The 16,394-nt window shown below is 39.3% G+C and overlaps 1 protein-coding gene across 1 annotated transcript; it reads right to left on the bottom strand.

The window, feature by feature from the left end:
• Nucleotide 1: 1 nt before the first annotated feature.
• Nucleotides 2-15,281, bottom strand: KLB (klotho beta). The gene is given in 6 exon segments (XM_027642988.1): nt 2-1,403; nt 3,109-4,252; nt 5,742-6,010; nt 9,394-9,901; nt 14,352-15,093; nt 15,095-15,281. Coding segments are annotated over 6 exon segments (3,123 nt in total). The 5' UTR covers nt 15,193-15,281; the 3' UTR covers nt 2-1,041.
• Between the last annotated feature and the right edge of the window lie 1,113 nt (nt 15,282-16,394).

The raw sequence follows: 16,394 nt of genomic DNA, 5'->3' as shown, positions 1-16,394 counted from the left end.
CTGAAAATAAAATGCTTTATTTCTGTTGCTAAATTAAGAAAACAAAGGGCTTGACCTCAGAGTTCCATCAGAGCATATTGCTGAGTTTCACCAGCAGTGATTTTTGTCATCTGGGGATACAGCTTTTTTTCTTAGTTGCTAATCTGGCCATGTAGCAACGTCTAATTGGGAGGTTGTACTATTTCTGTGCTATGGTAAAATCCACAGTGTCACTTGTTCTATTCAGTTTTTAAAAAATGTTTCCAAAAATCCCTGGGATAGTGCAGAAACATGCTTGGCAACAAGTTGCTGAAGCTTAATAGTGAGGAAAGCATCCACACGTTAAATTTTAAAAATTGCCCAAAGACCCACTTGAATGATGACAAGTGCAATTTACAATTATATTTGTCAGTCTTTTGAGTGGATTAATAGTTACTTATTTGCATGTTCTCTCCTAAGAACTTTTTATAGCAGGCCGATTTTGGAGGTGAAAAATAGTGATTCTGTATGATTTTGACTTAACCCAGTTACATTTGCTTAAAACTACGTCACCCAATATGTCAGGGGATCTATACTGGTCAATAATGGAGTTGAATTTGTTGTTTTAGGAGCCGGCCCAGGACGTTTCCTTCTTGGTGGTGTACTTAGCTGAAGGTTTGTGGGTTCTAATAACACTTTTATTTGTAAGCTCTGAACAGCTGCAACTTCATGCTCAACAGCACTCACGAATATCAGAAGACACCTTGGTTCATAGGAAAGTGCGGATCAGTTCGCAAAGCTTAGTCGCCGTTTACAAGTCAAGCTGTTTGAAAGGTTATTCCAAGGCACAGTAGAATCATTTTTTTTTTTTTTAAATAGGTGAACTTATCCTCTATGTACAGTAGGTGGATGAAAGTCATAGCTCTTAGTCCTGTGCATGTGATTACTTCCTGTTTTTGAATGAAATGCTTGGTGTGTATGACTGGAGTGACTCAGTGCTTTTCTACAGTTGTCTGAGCTGTATCATCTGCTGTAGAACTTGAAGAGTGATGGATCTCACTGAAAGTGGGCTTGTGCCCCCTTTTAAAATGAAATGCAGAGGCACTGCATGCTTTTTGCCTTATAACGTTTTCTTCTTTTTCTTTTGTGAAAAAAAATAATGGTTAAAAGCAAGATAAGGGTAGAGAAAAGGCAGCAGGCAAAGAATATTAATGGCTTCTTCTGGGAAATAAACAAGCAGAAGCTACACTGCTTTTCTTGGTTTGAGGGACTGCAGACTGAGGAGTTCGCAGGGAAGCCGTTGTTGCTTATCAGGGTATTGTAAAATTTTACTGAAGGCTTTCCTTTTGAATCTGAAGTGAAGAATCCAAATCTGGGCTTAGATTTTTCTTCAGTCAGTTTAAATGCATAGTAGCCTTTAATCTTGACTTTGTCAATGTAGTATGCTGAGAAGGAAGAGAAACCAAAACCAGACATTAATAAAACCTTATAGGTTAGGTAAAACATGCAAACTTTCTGGTAATAAGTTCAGATTTCAAATAGTTAAAGAATGTAATTGCATCATGTAATATTTACTTGCTGCTTCTAATAATATTCGGCTGTCTCAGTTGTGCATCATTATTTTAAAAAATGCTTAAAATTTGGGAATTTTCTGGACCTACTGTGTGAAAGCTGGATTTGGACAGAGTTGGAGCTGGGAGTTTGCTTTCCTGGGAAAAGCCAGATGCTGCTCTTTGCTGAACCCAGCTATGATGACTCAGGGGGAGCAACTGCCCATCTGTGCCATAAGAAAAGCTTTCCAAAAATTCCTTCCCTGCTCCAAACTCAGCTGCCCAGCCCCACAGCATGCATGGCTGTATGTTATACTGCTGCACCCAAGTGCTGGGTGAAAATACTTAAAATTATAAATAGCAGGCCTTGGTGAATAAAGATCCCTTCAATTCATGTACAAGCAGTGAGCATAGTTCAGAATCAGTGACCCTGATTAAGCAAGAACATGTAAATTGGGATCTTTTTGTGAGTACTGTAAAGTGTCACACTATCTGAGAAGTAAAATGGAAATACTATGATGAAATGCCCTTTAAACAATGCTTTAATAACTTATTTCCTTTAATAATGTGTTGTTCTTTTGTTTGCAGTATGAAATTAGCATGGGAAATAAACCAGCAAATGCTCATTAGTCCTTTAGTAACTGAGAAAGAGCTAAACACTAGGGAGAGAATGCTTTGTTTCTTGGTATCTAAAAGTAATCTGAAGCCATGCTTAGCCACAAGTAAGATTTGTCTCATTTTTTTATGTAGCTAACTCCTAGAGAGGAGAAACCAGGATACCTAAGCTGTGTTTGCTGACAGGTGCCTCATAAAAGCTTTTAAACACCACGTCCTGATCAGGGATCTCACTAATGTTTGCCAATAGGGAAGGGAATATAAGGGCAAGGATGTATTGTGCATCTTATTTTGACTGTATAGTTCAGGTACTGAGGTCTTTCTGGTAGCCTGTGGCTCACTCCTTTTTTAACAGTTGGTTGGAGGAAGAGGGATGTGAGACCTGAGGTGCTTGCAGGATTTCTCATACAATAAGCTATTGCTGAAGATCATCGTCTTGAATGTTTTTGTCCACTACCTCCATAACTGTTACTAATCTTCCTTTAAAGTAAAGAACTGTATTTCTGTAGGTGCCCAGGAGAAAGCAAGTAGTGGAACAGGAACTAGAGTTGGACTCTGCATGTCCCTCCAGGTCTCTGTGGACTTGCTTGCAATTTCCTGTCCAATGACTAGTTCAACATGCAAGTAAGAAGGCTTCTGCCTTTCTTTGGAGAGTAGAAATTTGTCTCTTGAAAGTTGTTGGTCTGAAGCGCCATCTCCTAATAACTTCTCAATAACTATGCTGTATGTGCATGCACAGATGGCTTCTCACATGCTTTAAACTGGAAGCAGCTGTAGCTATGTTTCGTATCAGAGGCTTGCTTTGTATTAAATCTGCCCTGAGTGTGACTGCAGAATCAGGTCCCTCAGGGAGCTGATTGCTGATGGCCAGTTTCTGCATCTAAACCAGAACTGCTTGCTCCATCTAGGGCAAGTCTTAACAGCTTGCCTAAGGATTGCCTGGGTCTGAGCCACAGAATTGGCTCTGGGGAACTTGAATGCTCACCTTTTAAAACCTCTTGTACGTATTTTCCCAAGTAATAATTCCGAAGTTCATCGTTGTCTAAGGACGGGTCATCTATTCCATTTGCTGTGATGTAAATATCGATGTCGCCGTAGGTTTTTTTAATCCACCTGAGAACTCTGCGCATTCCCCAAGGCACCACTGCCAGACGAGAAGGGGAGCTCAGGCAGGTGATATCCTGCAGAAATTGAATGTCACGATCAAATTCATACTGGCTCCCATTCTGAGGTTCGTGAATCACAAATCTCGTGGTAAAATGATTCAGTGCATAGAAGTCAGCTGTACCTCTGACGAACTGCTTTTCCTCACTTGTGAAAGATGGCAACAAAGCGTATGAGAGGCCTTTTCTGTTTTTGAAGCCAATATATTCCCTCATGGTAGCTGGATAGTCGCCAGTCTTAAATATGGGATTGGCAAACCAGCCTATTTCAAACTGAAGAAACCTGTCGGCAGCTTTTGAATGAGATTCAAAGTAGGGGTTGGCAGGCTCAGCCCAGTCCGAATGCAGGGACAGGGACACTTTGCCATCCTGGAAGGACCGGTACTGCTCATCGTATACTCTCCAGGCCATGGCGTGTGCTATTAGTAAATTATGTGCTGCCCTATAGGTATCATTGCTGCTCCGGTTGTACACATTGCTTAGCTGGTTAGGCTCGTTTATTGTAATCCAAAGTTTAACCAAATCGCCAAGTTCCCTAAAACATAAAGCTGCGTAGTCTTGAAAAGCATAGGCAGTAGATTGGTTCAACCATCCTCCTGCCTGCAGCAAAGGATCTGGCAGGCCCAGGTAGGTGTGAGTGGGATAATACAAGGTGACCATGGATTGAACATTGAGTTTCAGTGCTTCACTAATCACACACCTGTAATATCTAAGAACTTGCCTGTTGACCACTGACAAATCTCCATTGGGTAAAATTAGTGACCAGTCAAGTGCAAATCTGTAATGAGTGACTTTCATTTTTTCTAGGAGGTCAAGTTGCTTTTTAATACTGACAAAATCCGTGCACTGTGCTGGTCGGGTTTTTAGCTTTACCCCTTCAACTTTGTGCAGAAGCCCATCTCCTGTGACATTCCAGAGGTACAGGCTGGAATCGCAGAACTGTGGTGAGGAGGCCACCAATTCTGCCTGTGAAAATAAAAACTATGTTACAATGGTTTTTAATTAAATGAATGCTGCCTCGTAGTCTGCACTTCTGCCTGTGTTCAGCTGTAGGATTAGTGCTGGGTGTCAGAAAGCTTAGATACTCCAGGGGGGAGAGGATAACCAACTCGCCTATATGGGCTTTGTGCTAGTGGTCGTCTTACTTGTTCTGTTCCTTTATCTACAGAAAACATTGAAGTTGCACTGTCCTCTCTGTTTGGTTGCACACTGGCATTTGCCCTGCCACCACCCTACATGCCATATGTTTTCACACCAATATATCTCCCTGACTGAGTTTGCTCTGTGGTCATGCAAACAGCAGTTCTCAGGCAGCTGCCGGGAAAGTGAGTGGTAAGAACAAGCACCAGGGGCTATACGAGGCACGTACAGATTGTTTTGGCAATGCTGAGAGATCAGCCTTGTGAAACTGAGGCATAGTAATCTCACACATCTTGTAGCTTTTAGTTTTATCTTTTCTATCTCCTACTAGTTAACAAGGTTCTGAGTAGAAAATTTCTTTTTTCCATATTCCAATTTTTTTAAATGCTTTTTGTAGGCTTCAAAATACAATACTGTGGAGTTTAAAATATTTAGATTAATTTATTTTTTTAAAGAAAATGGACTTTTCTGTGCTACATATTAACAAAATACATAGCACCTTTTTTTTTTCCTATGGTTGTCAGTGAATAGGTTAAATTATGGGGTTTTGTTATTTTTTGAGGCTGATATTGTTCCTGGGACTCCCTGTCTGTGCAATGACAGAAAGAGTATCCCAACTCTGGCCATCCATACAGTTAGCTTATTTACCAAGTTTAAAGCAGAAATAGAAGAAAAATAAAGTATATAAAAACCCCACAGTTTGGACAAAAGGTGGTATGATCTCTTTTCAAATGTGAGCTCTAGGTTGGTTATCTCACCTATGCTCTGTGTCTTTTTAAAGGGCTTCTTACCAACTTGTCTAAGTAGCACTTAGAGCCAGGGTCAATCCAGGAATCTGTTTACCTTAAGCCTGCAGGTAGCTCTGCTGCCACCAGTGTAACCACCTTGTCCCTGCCCCATGCAACCCTATCCATCACACTGTCATAGGCATCCCTATGGCCACACTCCAGACTGGGTTTGGAAGCCCCTGGTTGAAAAATAACCCAGGAACAATTGATTGGAGTCAACTTGGTCTGAAATTTTCTAATCTGATCTGCCACGTGGAGACGCAAGCAGAGGGAAGGCAAGAGTGGGCCAGGCGTGGAAGGGCTCCTGCAGTGGGGTCTGCTGCTGCAGCAGTACCAGCACTCTGTGACCATCTCATCTGAAAACTTGCAAAGTACATGAAATTGAAGCTATGCAGTTATGGCTTAACTTCTGTTGGCAGTGTGCATTGAGATTCCTGAATGCAAGGTGCCATACATAGTCATTTGTTCACCAAGTAAAGTTACTGATCACTCTGCTTCCAGCAGTCTTCATAATATTTTATGCTTACCTTGAGAACAGACTCGGTGATACCCCAGGAGAAGTCACAGGAGAATTGAGCTTGCAAGCTTGGGGTAGACTCCCTTGGGAAGAAGCCATTTTCTTGTATGATTTGTTTATAATAAAGTGCAGATGACTTGGGAATCCTTTCTTTTTTTTCACTTTTGAAGTCTACATAAAATAATCCACGTCTGATGTTGTAAGCATGTTGCCATTCAAAGCCATCAAGGAGGGACCAGGCTGTGTAACCAAACACATCTACGTCGTCATATTTAATAGCTATGTAAAAGAAAGTAACATCCATGAGTCTTACATTTAGTACTCTAACATATATAAGGGATATTTATGAGAAAAGGCTATTTACTTTGAAAATCTTGAGTGTCTTTTCAACATTCATGGGGTTGTTGGCCTATTGTAATTAATTGCAAAACTGTGACATTATATATCTTAGTCTTTATTCATTACAAAAAAATGTGTCACTAGTTCCTTAAGAAATTAAATTACTGCAGGATGCTTTATTTCTGCTCTGAGCAAACACAAAATACTACACCACTGCCAGCCAGGCTTTAAGTTGCATTTGACAATTTGCAAGTAAGATGTACCAATAAAATTAGAGAATCATGAGTAAAAATTAAGGATGCAACAGTTGATCTAGATTGTGCATTTGTCATGAAGCTAAAACTCTTTACCTTTATTTGAAAGATCTCTGTAAGCTCTAACATTTAGGAATGCCTATTCAGCTTGTAAACTGCAAAATTTAATGTGTTGGTATGGGACAATTAATGACTTCAGAAGAAGTTGGGTTGATCAGCTCAGAGACTGATTTAATCACAGAATGGGTGCAGTGCTTGCATGTTTCTTAATATCCCTCTACCTTGCAAAGGAGTCTACATATGATCTTTTACATATAATATATGAGAAAGATGACTACTGCTTTCTCAGATATGGAACCCGATTCTTCAGGAAGGGCACGAGAACCTGCAAAACAGCTTCTTGCCAGACACTAACCACGATGTTTTTTACCCACTTACAGCACGTGCCAGCAGGCAGCCTGGAAGAAAAAGTCCAAACTCCATGGTCAGTCATGTTAGCTGCCTGTCGCCAGCTTTAAGCTAGGAAATACCACTGGATAACTCATCACATTAACCTTATAAGGGCTGGAATATCAAGGGCAAAGCAGTGACCAAGTGGGGTTACCGAGGATTTTGACACAGTCAGATGGACAAGCTGTGGTCCACCACATGAGCAGAGTAACAAGGTACCCAGCAGCACGGGTGCAGTCCAGAAGGATATTTTCCTAGTTGCCAGATATGAAGTATATGAGAAGCTGATAGATAAGGCCAGAATACTGGAAAGGAGATGAGGGAATGCAATGAAGCAATACAATGGCATGTATTTTCAAGAAAAGCAATTTCTAAATATTAGGGAAACCATGTGAGAAAGTATGAAAGTGTCTGAAAATATCCATTGCAAAATGCAGAGGTGGAGAATGATGTAGAGGTAGATCAGAAGGACCTGGCAAGTGAAGATGAGTATTTCATGTCTGCAATGAGGAAGGCTGAACAAATGGAAGCAGACATCTAGGGATAGCATAACTGACAACTGAGAATATTTTTGTTTCTAGAAGTATACTGAATGGATGGCAGGTAAGTTTAATTGTGAGAGCAAAAGATGCTGTAGTACTCGAGATGCCTAGTTGAGAACTTGTGCTTGTTAAAATGGGTAGGGAAAAAAGCACTATTTTATGTATATTTTGTGGTAATAAGACTTAAAAGTTAGGGAGGTGATAGGTAAAGATCCTGTGGATCAGTGTGAGAGTGTAGCATTGTCTGCAGGGACAGTGAAAGGAGATGGCAGAAACAGAAGGCAGGATCCTCACTGAATGTTGGCGTGCGGATGAGAAAATCCTGAATAACAAGGGGATGACTGGGGGCAGGAACAAGGAGCTGGAGGTAGAAAAGGTCAGGAATTAACTAAGTCACCAGAGATTACTTTCACAGAAGGAGATCTCAGGGCATTTTTGTGTCCACTGTAGGTGGAGTCTTGGAGTCCTGCAGGAGTAATAGTTTCAGTATGGACAGGCATATGTGTGCCACTGAGACACTGTGGCTTCACTTGCATCCTTAGATCATAACTGAGGTCAGTTCACTGTAAAGGTGATGTTATACATCACCTATTTTCATGACTCATGGTGCCACGAGTTACAAACAGTGCAAAGTTTACAGTATTCTCCCCAAACAAACACACACACATGAGTATAGCTCCTTAAGCCTGTTGCATGTTGTCTTAATGGCCACCATCTCGTTACAGTTTGGCCCCAAATCATGTTTTGGGGTTAACACGATCTAATTGGTTTTGCTGCAAACAGCAAATTTATACCTGACTTCTCTGTAAGTAAAAATATGAAAATATGTTCCAAACATTATTCCTGATTGGACAAATTACTTTGCTTCCCAAAAAATGCATTAATTAAGAGATAATCCTGTATTTTGAGGCAGAAGTTGAAGTATCTGCATACATCAAAACGTTGATGACAGTTCTTGACAAGTAGTTATTGGTCGAACATTGACCAAGTATTTCAGAAGTGTGAATCCATGGATGGTTATCACAGACAGGTCTGCTGTAGAATTCAGGCCTGCATCTAGATTTGCCTACCGTGTCATGCATTATTTAAAATACCATCAATCAAATACTGGAGTGCAACTTCCTCCAAAAAAAGGCAGGATATATTGCTCCCTTGCACTATGTAAAGTTTACAATTTGAACCAACTTCAAATATATATGGATAATCTTCCTCTAGAGCTTAATTACAGTTGTTGGTGAAGCAGTACTTCCTGGCTTGGTCTCTGAGTAAATGATAACAAATGTTTTCCCTCTTCTGAGGATAAAGAAGGTTTTTGTAAAGGGATCTAAGCCATCCCATCACTGCAGTGAGGCATCAGCAGTGGGGCAGCCTGCTGGGCTGATGGCTCTCAGAACCAGCAACTGCCCCGCTCCCAGCACCACTCCTATAAACTGGCTGAGGAAAGAAATATTGTTTTTGCAGAGGCTTAAGGTACTCATAGTGTTTATATTTCATACAAAATTAAATCTTTTACCTTCAGAGAGCACCCCATACACTGGCTTTATGAAGGGTAAATACAAGATTAAATGTGTGTTATTAAAACATATCGTCTTTGTTTGGTGTGCATTATTCTTCAAGAATGATTGTCCTTCTCCTGCTCATTTCCTTCATGCATTTTGCATTGGACTAGGACTCCAGCATGTCAATGACAGTCTTTAGTCAGTCTTATTTTCCTTCTGTCAAGGTATGTACCCACATAAAGGTGTTACAGTTGAGCTGCCAGCAGTGAAAAGTGATATCCAATAGATTTGTTTTCATTAATTTCTCACTCAGCTTTTTATTTATTTAGTTTTAAAATCCAACGCAAATGTTGGACTTTAACTTTCTGTGACAGAGACTATGGGTTTTTTTCTGTGTTTGTACTACACCTAGCACCAGTAGATCCTGATCCATGACTTGTACTCATGCGGTATAAATAATTAATGATTAACTTTGTTGCCATTACCACTTTTAAAAAAAGATTAAATTACCACAGGGCTAAATACCAGATTATTTTAAAGTGCTCACTGAAAATCCAACAACTAACTTGTGTACAAACCTTGTAAAACCTTATTTATGAAGTTTTTCATCATGTAGATGGCTGTGGTGTCGTCAGTTTTCACATGGTTGTCAGTGAACCAGCCATTCTCTGCAATCAAGATTCGAGGACTGTTGTATTCCAGTTTAATCCAGTTCAGTACTTCCCTCAAATTGAGTGACAAATTTTGGCCCATTTTTTGTAGAGTGTTTGGAGGTTTAAAGTTATTAGGACCAAAGGAAAATGCAAAGAAGTCAGCTGTTCCCTTTATGTAGTTTTTTTCATCCTCCGTAAAGCGTGGCAAAAATGAGAATTCATTTTTCAGTTCTTCTGGATAATCACCATCCCCATGGATAGGTTTAGCAAACCATCCGAGCACTCTCTCCATAGACTTCTGACATTTAGAAATGTCCAACTCATCTTCCAATTTGTTAGGTTCGATCCAGTGTGATCCCAATACTATGGACATCATCCCCTTCTGATAGGGTTGAAAGTGTTCTTTGTAGTTATGCCAAACTTTTGCATGAGCCTGATGAGAGAAAAATAGCTTTAAATTGTAACCCTAGTAAGTTTCTGTATGGGCTGGCAGCTAGAGAGGCAAGTAGCTCAATCTGACTCACTGCAGGCTTATATGGAAATATCACAGTTAAGGCACACAAGTTACCCTGCACAGTTGTAATGGGCCATCACTGTTACCCTGAAAGGTACCTTGGGATGAGGGCAATGCTCAGTTACTCATGTGCTGTTACTATGACAGATCAGGGCTGTGGCTTTTTGCCTTCTGTCATAGGTCTAAATTTCAGGAGAGGTCCCAGCAGGGGTCTGAATAGCTGTTACATGGACACTTTGAGACTAAACAGCTGTAATGGTGGGATTTGAACTCTGTGATCTAAACAGTCCCATTAGATCTTTCTTTGTCAAGCAGTGATTGCTGATATGGTTAAAATTTTAAACCATCTTTACAATTGTTCCATAAATTATGCATCTCATGATATTTCATTTGTCAGTGCTGACTCTGTGCTATTAATGCTCTGTGCTCTGGGGGTTACCTGGGCTTACTCTAATTAAATCACATCCACTTCATCCTTCTTCTTGGGATTTAGTTATTTTAGTTTGGCCTAATCATATAAGTAAGTGTTCAAGTTTTGATATCTGCACAATCCCTAAATGTAAAAATTTGGACAAAGGACCCAGATGTGAAGTTTGAACCCAAATGTCAACTTTCACAGTTCTGAGTGAGAATTTTGTTCAGGAATTTAATTAATTTCTTCTTTGAAATGGCAATAATTTTTCTGACAGTACATGCAGCAGCTAGAATGAAGCTTACTCACACCAAGTAGGGAGCAATAACACTTGAGTTTTAAAAGGAAATTTGGCAGCATATAATCTAGTGGGTATGGCATGTTTTAATACTCATAATTGGCCAAATATTGACTGCCCTAGGACAGACTGAAGTTTTGCTATTCATGTGAGTGACAATGAAAACATATCTTGTATCACATCTTAATACCATTTTTTCTGATTACCATCATGTTTTAGAAAGCTGAACATCATTACACATTAGAATTAGCTTCAAACGTCATGTTGTTAATTAATTAAATAAGGGAATATAACAGACAAAATTTACACAAAACCAGAAATACATGGGAGACTGAGGAACCACTAGCACTGTCAAAGTCCTATAGGAAAATGAGACAGCTCAGGGGTCACAGAAGGGTGACTCTGGACTGCAGTGTGAATCACATCAGAGGATCTGACATGGGAGGGGAAGTAACCTCTCCCAGCTGAAGAGCTGTCAAGTAACTCAGGGTTTACCTTATGCCTGAAGTGTGGCTTTATACTCTTAATCTGGAAAGAAAATAACTGTTTGCACCTAGGAAAAACACTGAGAAGTATTGTGAAATACTGAGAGCGCTGAGTTAGACCACCATCATTACCAAGCCAAACAGCATTGCTTACCTTCGACAATAATTTCAGTTAATTTATCTAGAAACACACAGCCTTGACAGTTAAAAAAACCCAAAAGGCCTGATGTCAGGTAGATATTTGTTTAAACTAGGGAGTACCAAAGCATTACAGTTTGTGAAATTTTGTGTATCAGTTGTTCATGGTTTCTAAGGTCGTGCTTGTAACATTTGTTCAAGGTCTGTCTTTGAAAATACTGATAAAGTAACACTAACCTTTGAAATGCAGGTTCTGTAGCTGAAAAGGGAAGCCAACAAAAATGGATGCATGAGGCAAATAGCAAGATATAGTTAAAGTATTATAAAATGGTTTTCTTACCAGTCTCATCAGAAAATTTAAGTGGCCAGTGTCATCTCCTCAGTTACCTTCACTGTGCTCTCCTGAAAGTCCCTTCAGCCTGGGGTGGTTGCTAGGGCCAGGCTTGCTTTGTTCTCTACCTCTAGTGATTTCTTACCTGGTTAGTACATTTTCTTTTCCAGACACAGGCCACTAACACCACTGTTTAATGAGAGGTATATAGTTGCATTGGCTTAACAAGAAAACCCCTGCTGAAGTGAGCTGTATTATGCACAGTGCCAAGTACCATGACAATAGCACCAGGTAAATCGTAGCAATCACACTTTTCTAGGTGAAGTGGTGAAGATCACTTTGCCAAAACCGAACTAATTAGAATGGAATACTGACATGTAAAAGGCAATCAGGGACAACTCAGTGTATTTGTACACATCTTCAGGAGCTGATTAGAAGAAAGTAAAGTTACTACTACAACTGTTGTCTACAGTCGAGAATACAGCCACAGGTATAATTCTAGAGGAGTAGAACTCAAGTACAAATAAGTACATTTTGTGTGAGTCAAGACAGGATCCTCATACACAAAGTCATATGTATCATTGGTGACTCTTAGTTCTGAGGATTAACTCTTACTGAAAGAAACTTGTCAGTATCTCTAGTAAGGGTTTTTACAGACATAGTAGAGACAATAGCATTTGCTTGCCTGTAATTCTCCTTTGAGTTGTTAATTATCTGTAAAGCAGATTAACATTTTCTGATAGAAGATCTTCACTAAGTGCAAACTGTTGTTGATGGAACCAGCTGATTGATATCATTTGTTTTGTAAGACCAGATATGAAACAAACATTAATTTAAAAGCTGTATCATACATCAAATTGTGTATTTTGACTAAATCTTGACTAATCTTTTTTCAGTTAGAGTTTAATCCCTAATCTTTCACTTTCCTTGGTAGATCAAGGACAAATGTCAAGGCTAAGTACACAGTTAAAGCAGGATCAATATTGTGTATTTACTCTAGATACATATGACTCATTAATTTCAGCATATTTTCCTGGTATTAATATAGAAATTATTCAATAGACTTGAAAGTCACAGAAAGTGCTAAGTCAGTTAGTATTAACCCTGCAAAAAGGCTGGAAAAGTCAATCTAATAAAATGAAGACAACAGTATCGTTCTTCTCTTCTCAAAATACTCTCATGCTCTTTCAAACCCTGATCCTCTAATTTATCATGTGCATATGCAAAGAGCTTTCAAAAGAAAGACCAATAGTTTCTAATTCTTAAGATATTTTAGTCAAGGAATTTTCCTTTGAACAGCAATGAGCACACAAAACAATGTCAGGGATATATGGAATTATTTTAGTGCACTGGAAAGTGGGGACATTTAGGAAAACTAGAATTAAAAAATGCTAATAAAATTGTTTGGGGTTCTTGTTTAGTTGTTTGGTTTTTAAACCATGAAGAGCTAGAATATAGAGGCTGATGATGATGATGATGTTCACCATCCCTTCAGAAGGCAGCAGGTGTGTATGGCTTATTTGAAGACAATATTTCGGTTTCAGACCCTTTTGGTCTGTGGTAAGGATGTAGTCAGTAGAGCTAAAGCCCCTATTTTGAAAATTGATGGAATCTTAATCTTTGTGAAGGACAAAAGGGCTTTTGAGATGTAGGCAACTACATTTCTAGGAGGGGGGGTTGAAGGACTGAGTCTTATTAAATTTTTTCTATGCTAACTGTCTTGCATTTGGACTGTGTTTTTCCTAATGATTACCAAGAAGTGTAAGAAAGCTAATCTGAAAATAACAAATCGTAACAAAAAAAGTGTGAATTAGTGCTGAATTTTACATCAGCACTGATGGCTACTACACTGATGTTTGAAAAATCTTCCAGCAAAGATGTTTACAAGCATAGATGATTCTGGTGTCCACCCTAGAGCCATACTTGATGGAGATAGGTTTCCCTCCTCCTGTAAGAAATACAGGTGCTGGTGTAGCTCCATCTTTCTACGTCCTGAGGAAAGGACTCCATTTTGGAGGAAGGGAAGAAAGTGTCTGGTTGGACATAGAAGTAATAGTTATTCCCCATTCATTCAGTAGAAAGTTTTTTTAAGGAGAATAATTTATGGGACTTTTCTGGGACACACTCATCCACAGATCCCAAAGGCAGCAGTCTCTATGTAGAGATCGTGGCACAGTGAGAGCTACTGTAGAGCTGGGAGTAATGCAGCTAGGCACAGAGAATAAACTTGCTAGTTGGAGAATAAACATTTTGCAATATGATCTTACTAAGCTAGAACTAATCATACTTATATATACATACTCCATGGCTAGTAGAATTGATTTAATATGCAAATACAAAAAAGTTTCCTTTTAAACTAATAGAATAGTCATTCAGTGTAGCCAAATGAATCGTAACGTCAGTGTGTTTAACTAAATGGAAAGAATAAAGAAGGAAAACCTTACTCTTTAATAGCCAGATTTTATATGTAAAATTTTTAAATAAAATAATAAACAAGCACTTTAAAATAAATAATTACCAGGTCATCTTTCGTGAATAGAACAATAAGATCAAAATGAGGATTAACAGAAAGACTGCCTTAGGTAAAGGCTATTTCTTGATGCTTTCACAGTCTTTTTTTTGCAAACATTGATCACAGGACTGATTCCTTCCATTGTTTCCCATGGCTGTGCAAAATCAATTTGAAAAATCTTATTATACTGTACCTTGATCAAATTGTGTCCTACAGAGTAGACAGTTGTTATTTTCCCTCTCTCTCCCGGAGCATGAATACCTGTGCCATACCCATGCCAAGCAACTAAATATGGATTGTGGATTGTAATCCAATACTTAACACGATCCCCAAAGGTCTGGAAGCAAAAGGTGGCATAGTCATTGAAGATATCAATTATTGATTCATTTCTCCATCCCCCATATTTTTCTTGCAGCATCAAGGGCAGGTCCCAGTGGTACAGTGTAACTACAGGATCAATATTTCTGTAGAGTAGAGAGTCAATAAGGGTGTTATAATATTGGAGTCCTTTTTCATTGGGAGCTGCTACGACTCCGGTGGGAAAAAGCCTTGACCATGAAATTGAAAACTGGTAAAAAGTAACTCCCAAAAAATCCAGAGCAGACAAATCTTTGTCCAACAAAATGTAACTGTCACTGGAGGTGCCTGTGCTGTCAGCATCACTGAACTCTGAGTGGGTGAAGCGGTCCCAGATAGAGGAGCCTTTCCCGTCCTTCCTCCAGCTGCCTTCCACCTGGAAAGCCCCTGTCCCTACACCCCAGAGAAACTCTTTGGGGAAAGTGTCATACAAAAACATCTGTGTTTCACTCACAGGGCTGAAGTGGGGGTCCTTTTTCCACACAGATCTTCCCTCTTCAGCAAGCCCAGTAACTGTCCTTATGAAAACTAACATCCAAAAAGCAACAATTCTCTCCAGTCGTTGGCCACACATTATGCCGGTTTATAGTGCCAATGTTAAAAGTCAGATTCCTTGTACGGACACCAAAAAAAATCCATTCATTTGCTGGAGTCCCCACCACACAGACTGTCTTCATTCGCCACAAACTGCTGGAGTGTCTTATCAAAGCTTCACTAAAAGCTTGTGATCGTAAAAGCCCTGTCAATGATTAGCCTGAACTGTGAGATGTAGAACGGGTCAGAGAATGGTGTAATTTGTAGGGAGGTGGCCTCTATATGACCACTGAGACACCTACCTGGCTTCGTGCTGCAGGAAAATAGGTTACCTGAACAAGAGAAATGCTAGTAACTAATTTATCAGTATTTAAAGCTCAGTCATCCAAGTTGGGAGAATATAGGTGACAGAGGGGTGCTATGAAGATATCACATCCTTTATTCCTCGTGCAGCTGTATTTTGAGGAAACATTAATATAATTCAGACTACAGAGTTTCCAATTAAAAAATTGTTTTTCCCTTCCGTGTAATTGGATGGCTGGAAGGGGACTGCATCATTCCTCAGTCCTGCCCTGCTCAAACATCCTATTTCTGCTGAAAAACTCTCCCTGGACTTGTGGGAAATTTTGTTGTTGACAAGAAATATATGCACATTCCATTAACTATATAAAAACTTAAAGCAAGTCAATATTTCTTTCAAACACATGCAACTGTTTTTCTATCCTATATAAAAGTTTGCTTTGTACAGCTGTACATACAGCAGCAGAACAAAATCAACACAGGTCTGCTCCAGTTCTTACATAATTTCCCTGGATTTCTTCAAATAATCACAATTAGGAAAGACAATTAGCCATGAAAGATACTATTTTAGGATTGATTTATTTAACAATCTTTGTATACACAGCTGGGCCATCAGTACAATGAATATTTTACAGAGCAGTTATGCAATACGATTCAACCTTTTAACATTTTACATTACAGCAACACTATATATGTTGAGATATAGTCAATTTACTCAGTACAGTAAGGCTGAGTACTGCCATTTTACTTTCTTGAGGCACAGTTATATAAAGTGTATTCACATACAGACCACAGTTGCTGAAGAGCTTTGCGGAACAATGTAGCAGTGTGAAGTAACTTCACATGCAAGAAATACTAAAATCTGAACATGGGAACAATTTATCACCTGAGTACAGCACTCTGCTTGGATGAATTAGCCCTGCTGGCATGTAGGACATGAAAGTCCAGATGCACTGCTGTGCTGCTGTCACCTGTGAGAGTATGATTGCAGCACTGCACAATAGCACTGAGACATACCTTTAGTTTATCCATAAAGTTGATTAAT

Source organism: Corapipo altera, unplaced genomic scaffold (genome assembly GCF_003945725.1).
Source record: "Corapipo altera isolate COAL_440 unplaced genomic scaffold, ASM394572v1 22, whole genome shotgun sequence".
Classification (NCBI taxonomy): Eukaryota; Metazoa; Chordata; class Aves; order Passeriformes; family Pipridae; genus Corapipo; species Corapipo altera.
Note: the sequence above shows the minus strand (reverse complement) of the source record. Positions and strands in the feature narration are given on the sequence as shown.